We start from the raw sequence: 6772 nt of genomic DNA, 5'->3' as shown, positions 1-6772 counted from the left end.
TCTGACTTTAAACTTCTACTTTCTGACCTCGAAGAAAAGTATATCACTCTAAGCCTTGTCACCCAAATGAACCAGAATTCCAGCAAAAATTGCCAACTCTTCTAACCCACCCAACCCCACCCCCTGGCCCCGGCCCCCACACACAGCAGGATGGTTGTAGCTCTTTTACATCCCTTTATCTTGTTCAATCCCTAGGACAGGATAAGTAGACAACCTTTATCCCAATTTGGCAAAGAAATGAAAACAAAGAGAGGTTAAGCAACTTGCCCAAGGCCAGCTAGCTAATTATCCATGCTGACTCCACCAGAACAAAAATCTAAGTTTCCTTTCTCTTTCAGCCTCCCTGGTCCTGAAACACTGAAAGAACATGCACAGTCCTGTGAAAGCGAGACATAAACGATCCCAAGGAGCAGATATATAAACGGACTCTCAGCCATTCCAGTTTGAGAGGGCTCCTAGGGGCCAGAGACCTCGTCTAACCGGCGCCACCATGATGGACAGACTTACAGAGAGTTGGAGTGAGAGTTCCTCAGTAGTGCAGTGGAACCCGAAGAACCGTTGTGTGGTAACTTTGGCGATGAGGGCAAAGAAGAATCTGTCATCTCCTCAATGTCTGAATGAGAGGACGCCGACTTGGGGGACTTCTTCTTCCCGAAAGCTTGCTTGAAGGAGCTGCGTAACTGAACGGACAAGACCATCAGCCCGGCAGGGGCTGCTACCAGTGCTTAGGCCTTGGCAAAATAAGGACATGCAGACAAAAGAGCAATTAATTCTCCCGCGTTTTCCTCCCACCAGTGAAAAAGGTTCCCAACAGCTCTCTCCAATCAGTGTATTAAGGGAGGAAGAGTTATCTGGGTGGACAGCTCAGCTCAAAGAGAACTGGACCTGTGGGTAACATTCCATGCCTACTCTTGGTTCAAAAGACTAGATGCCAACAGCAAGACAGAGCCTGGCTCAGCAGATGGATGTCAGGAGGATGAGGTTACACAGCAACAAAGCAGGATGCTCAGAAATGGTGATGGATGCGGATGATGTTAGTCATATCAATGGATGGGTTAGCTTGGTATCTGATATTAACAGTCTTGCTTACCTCATTGACCTGCCAGAGAAAACGCAAGCAAAAATGGGGAAGGGGAAGGAAAAAAGACAATTTTTAACAGAGAAAGCCAGTGACAGGGCAAGCTTTGGCGTTTTTCAGACATGACATGGCTAATAATAAACACCACACACAGAGGAGGTTTTCAGTGGGATCATAAATCTTTCGAAGCGTTAGGGGCACCCTCCTCCATTGTGAAAGGAAAGGAATAGTGAGTCTGGAGGTCCCTACTCTCTGAGTTTTTCCAGCTTCTCTGTCTGGTTGAAATGACTGCTCCCACTTTCCTATGCTTCTTGCCCTTTGTCTGTAATCGGTCATCTCTCTCCATCTTAATTTTTTTTGGCATGTCTTTTTTTTTTTTTTTTTTTCCTTGGCAAGGGTAGCCTCACTGCTGTATGGGTCCTAACATGGCAGTATAGCTCTTAGATATATGTACTTAGGAGTTGCTGCTGTCCTTGTATATACATAAGATAATACAACAAGCAGGGGATTAGCCACCTCGCTTGTTCATCAAAAGATGGATATTGTAAAGAAATTTAATAACCAAACCAGGAAAAAGGAACTGGTATATCACAATTTCCCCAAAACATGAGATGGATCTGAAAATTCTAACAAAAACAAAGAATTAAAGTGCAATGTCTTCTCTGAAAGTCATGGCAAGCATTCAATTTTCCAAGCCAAAAAATAAAGTTATGTCTTGAAAAAAGGTCTTTAAAAAGTAATTTCCTTTTCCTAAAGTCTTTTTTTCCTTCTGAAAACATTCTGGTGGTTTTCTTAGCCATTGAGAAATTTAAAAAATGGGCCAATCTGAAATAATAAATAAGATTTTTCTCCCATCGATATTTCATCTATAACAAATTCCATGTCCAGCTTATGGGTGAATTGAGATCCCATTTCTCTCTCACTTTCTATTTCTGATCATACTTCCAGAGAGTACTCACAGAAACAGAAGTATCTGGCACATAAGCCAGCAACCTAAATCTTCGCCTCTACCTCTGGAAAAATATCAGGTGGAAGAAGAGATTACACAAAGTTTAGACAGAACTAAGCTTTGGGATTATCTGAGAATGCCAATTATCTATCCTCCCCAATTGCAATGATAACCAAGAGTTATCTTAAAGCAAAATAAATAACTTTTATTTCTTGAATTGAAGACAATAGATAATCATGATTTTTCATAGAATATAATTCTCTCACCACTTTGATAATCAAATCAGGCCATATTTATCAATAGCATATTATAAATAGCAACATAAGTTAATTCTATTTGTTTAAGTCATAGCAAATGAGTTGACTACAAGTCATTAGTAACTTAAAGAAAACATTTAGTCAGAATGATGAGAGGGTCACACTGAACTGGACTTTTAGCTTGCTTCCAGTGTAGTCGTCAATGACCAAAATGACCAAATCTTCAACTCCTCTATCACTAGACCTCGCCACCCATCCAAGATAACACAAAATGAGTGAGAAGTGTATGGAATGAATGAGGACATTAAAAAGCTACTATGAAAACACAATGCTGTCAGCACCGACACCTGGGGCTCTTTGAGTAGTGACCAACTTCATTTCAGATCAACTTGGGCACCCCTGCACTGAAGATAGTCGATCAGAACTCCACAGCCTCAAGAGCAGAACTAAAGACGGGGAACAGGGGTGGGGAGAGTGGAGTGGAGTTTCCCCTGGAGAATGGGAAAAACTGTTCAAGACGCCACCGTACAGAGAGTTAAAGAGCTCACCGGGATGACGGAGACACTGAGAAACTGCACCGGAGACTGTTTCTGTTAAAGTTGCCATTTTGAAGTATAATTCCCAAGTTTAGAATAATTCACTAACTGCTAACATCAACTTTTATTTACAAAACTTTTATTTACAGGACATGGTCAAAAATTTTTCAAAGAGAAGGGTGGTTTACGGCTATCATACGTGATTGCGTAAATAATAGATAAGGTTATGGTTAGCGATGGGGTAATTAGTGATACGCACTCCAGAAAGCACTTTGGAACTAAGAAGAAACCAAGTAAGAATAACTTTGCTTTGGTAGCTGAAACTTTCTGGTCAACACATGATGAGGAAAAAATGACACACGTATGAAATGAAAGATGAGCACGTCCCATAGAGCCTCATGGAACAAAACTCACAAGGTGGGGGTTACTTCGTAAATCCCCGTGTTTGGCTGAGCAAAACATTGATTTTAGTAGAAACCTACCCACAAGCCACTTCTCTGGATCCACTCCCAAGGTCCTATGTTCTGAAGTTAAGAGTGAGCCTGGGCTTTATTTGCGGGGGACATTGGTTCTGAGGCTATCAGTCAGTACCCACAAGAGCCTTCGGATATACACTCACCCAGTTCTTTCTCTTCTTTTTCTTTGAATCACTCTCTATGTTGCTACCCACACTGGAGTGGCTGGTGGCACTGTTGATGCTGGAGACGCTGTCGGAGGAGTGTTGTCTGCGGATGCGAAGGTCTGCTGACTGGGAGGGACCATTTCCTGGAGATCCAAGGTGGGATATCAGCAGCTGCTGCCTTGAGCCCATTCCTTTGTCCCAGAGAATGACTTTTATACCTAAATCCACAAACCCAAGTACTACTAGGTGTCTCCCAGGAGTCATCACCTTCTGTTCCCTGTGGCCGGTTTTAAGGTCCTTGAACAAGTGGGTGTTATACCATCTGGTCAGTTAAACGAGGGCTCGCACTTGCTCCTTTTCTCCCCACCACCCGTCTCCTCTTTACATAACAGAAGTTAGAATTTGCCCAACACCAGCTCTCTTAAGCTTAAGATAGGCATTAAAATATGCCTTTGATGTGCGGCAACAGTTACCTATGATTTTAGCCTCGCCCCCCCCTTGCTCTCCAGGCTTCTCTGCTGTATAGTCTTCTTTCGCCCCCTTAGAAACGCCAAGCCCCTATCATCTCGGGGACTTTACATGTGCTCTTCCCTCTTCCTGAAATGCTATTTTCCCTCAATTCTGCCCGGCCAGCTCTTGCTAATCCTTCCCATGTCAACTCTATCATCATTTTTTCAGGAGGCCTGCTATCTGTAATAACCATGGTACCAGAAATAACACTGCCCGAAATGGAAGTGATTCTGAAATAAAGTTTGCAGTTTTCCTCATGAGCACGGCAACTACATCTATAGCCTGTTTTTTTTTTTTTTTTATTTTTATTTTTTAAAGTACCGGTTTCAGAGTCAGATAGACTTGGGTTCTAGTTCTGCTTCTGTTTCTTACTACTCTGTGACCTCAGGAGGTAACTCTTGCCTATGAAACTCAGTGTTCTCATCAGTAGAATGAGGAGAAGACAAGTACTGCAGTCATAGGGTGTTGTGGAAAGAAAATGAGATAATTAATTAAATAATGAAAACACTGAGCACAGCGCTTAGAACGCCGTGAGTGGTCCATAAAGGCTAGCTATCACTATGACTTCTATTATCACCGTTAATCCCATTATTGCAGGAAGGAACAGCCTCAGGCCCACATTTCCTCCTCCTCAAGTAAAGAGACATAAGGACAAAACACTTCACTGAGAAATATTTTCCTGGACAAAGAAGAGATGAACCCATTTTAGGTTTTCCCACATCAATATGTACGTATCAAAGCCTTAAGTGAAGTTAAGGGCTGTGAAATACTTTGACGCTTTGTTAACAGAAATATATATTCTTCCATTTTTGACACACATCAGAGAAGAGGATGAGATGGAATAGTTCTCTTCCCAGAGGCCAGAAGGAAATGAATGAAGTATTTGTCTTCCGGGATGGGACCTGTCCGAATGACATGGACATCCACCTCTGGTGAGAAGGGTGCATCATTCACTGTCAAGGGAGGGCTCCTAGGGGTAAGGCAGGTAGGTAGTCTGAAGGCTGTTTCTGTTCCTTTACCTTTGCAGTTGAGCTCCGGCGTGTTAATAACTCCATTAATGGCAGCCTGGGCAGCTGCGTTCTGTTTCTTTAGCAACTCAATGGTTTTTCTTAACTCGTTCAGTTCTGAATCCTAAGGAACAACAAAATACTGGTCATCCTAAAATCATTCCGTACAGAGTTCACCTAAAGTGTAACTTAACGTCAACAGAGGACGACAGAGAATGGAGTTCCACAAAATCTTTGTCTCAAACACTAAGTTGGGTCTCAAACTAATTTTCAACAGGCACACGTGAGCATGTGAAAATGTCAGGAATAGGACTACGAGGTCTGTCACTAAAAGTCTTCATATAGGTCCCATTTTCACTCAATTTTAATAGTTCAAGAAATACACTAAAATCTATACAATTGTCTGGAATGAAAGAGAATAATGTTTTTAGGTCTGTTGTTAAATCCAAGCAGGGAGGAATAAAAGCATGTTTCACCTTCTGCTCAGCTGTCATGGTCAAACTCTGGAGCCTGATCGTCATGTTCCCAAGACTCTGTTCAAAGGCTGCCACGAGGTGAGCCTGGAGGGGAAAGACACAGCCTCGGTTATATTACCTTGTAAGGTAAGAGTGCCTACAGGGTGCTGGGTTTGAAAGACTGAAATCCTCATAGGGCCACATGAGTTGGCCCCTGTCTAATTCCTCCGCCTCTTGAGCCCCACTGCCCAGCTCTCCTTGGGATCCGGTTACTCTAGCTTTTCAAGTCTTCAAAGAGCCTGTGCTTCTTCCCATATAGGGCCTTTATACATGCTTTTCTCTCCGCCTGGACAGCTCTTCCCCCAGCTGCCTCCCTATCTAATTTTTGCATATCCTTCTCAAGAAAGCTCAGCTTGTGCCTTCATTACACCCTTAGATTGGGTTGGTACCTTCATATTAACTCTCAAAAGCACACTGGACTACTGATATATGCTTTGTGGTACCGCAGTAAAAAATACACATACTCTTATGATTGCTAATTGATGTCTGTTTCTACTACACAGCAGGATGACCTTTTGTTCATCAAGCACCAAGCTCACAGCAGAGGCTCATATTGAGCATGTTTGCAGAATGACTGAACAAAGTGGTTGGCGTATTTTGCTTGTTATAATCCTGCTTAATAAAAAGCCACTGAAAGGGCCATCTGCTACCTCTTTAGAGAAACCCTTCCCTGTTCCCCTAGGGAGTTATGACTTTCCCTTGAGCTCCCCTGCACTTTTATATACCTCTGTTAGAACATGGCATCAGATGCACCATTATTTTATATATTACTAAGACATTTTTTAAAATGCTGCCAATTATAATTAATATATGCATCCACTTTTCAGAGATGTTAAAATGCAACCCTCTTCAAGGGCAAGATGCACCTTTGTGTTCCAACACTAAGCCTTTTTTATTCTTCTGTAGAATAGTAGGTAATATATTGGTTAGCTGAGGATCCTGATAACATTGTTAAAACCAAGAATAAAGAATGGTCGAGTCATGTATCTAATCCCACTGGCCTCAGTTTCTTCATCTAAAAAATGGGAACAATATCTACTTTCCTCCCAGGGTTACTGTGAGCATTAAATGACACAATATATGTGAAAATTGTCTATAAACTGCTAAGGAATTATGAAACACAGGAATGAATGAACACTGTGGGAGAAAGAAAGGGGTCTGAGAATGAGAAAGTGATAAAAGATCGTATGAGAAGATGGGAGTAGAAAGACCAAGAAAGGCTTCTAGGAGAGGGATGGGATCAACAGAGGGTGATAGGAAGAATAAAAAGGACCGGCAGGATACTTGAGAGTCTTGAG

At 42.2% G+C, this 6772-nt stretch overlaps 1 protein-coding gene across 1 annotated transcript in view; it reads right to left on the bottom strand.

The window, feature by feature from the left end:
* Nucleotides 1–6772, bottom strand: part of NAV2 (neuron navigator 2) — a 388116-nt gene that overhangs the window by 35813 nt on the left and 345531 nt on the right. Inside the window, exons 24-28 of the mRNA XM_023521874.1 lie at nucleotides 5436–5519; nucleotides 4972–5083; nucleotides 3440–3585; nucleotides 1091–1099; nucleotides 508–680 (exon numbers count right to left, since the gene is read on the bottom strand). Of these exons, the coding sequence (XP_023377642.1) occupies nucleotides 508–680; nucleotides 1091–1099; nucleotides 3440–3585; nucleotides 4972–5083; nucleotides 5436–5519 (524 nt within the window). The remainder of the gene's footprint in view (nucleotides 1–507; nucleotides 681–1090; nucleotides 1100–3439; nucleotides 3586–4971; nucleotides 5084–5435; nucleotides 5520–6772) is intronic.

This window comes from Pteropus vampyrus, unplaced genomic scaffold (assembly GCF_000151845.1).
Source record: "Pteropus vampyrus isolate Shadow unplaced genomic scaffold, Pvam_2.0 Scaffold321, whole genome shotgun sequence".
Classification (NCBI taxonomy): Eukaryota; Metazoa; Chordata; class Mammalia; order Chiroptera; family Pteropodidae; genus Pteropus; species Pteropus vampyrus.
Note: the sequence above shows the minus strand (reverse complement) of the source record. Positions and strands in the feature narration are given on the sequence as shown.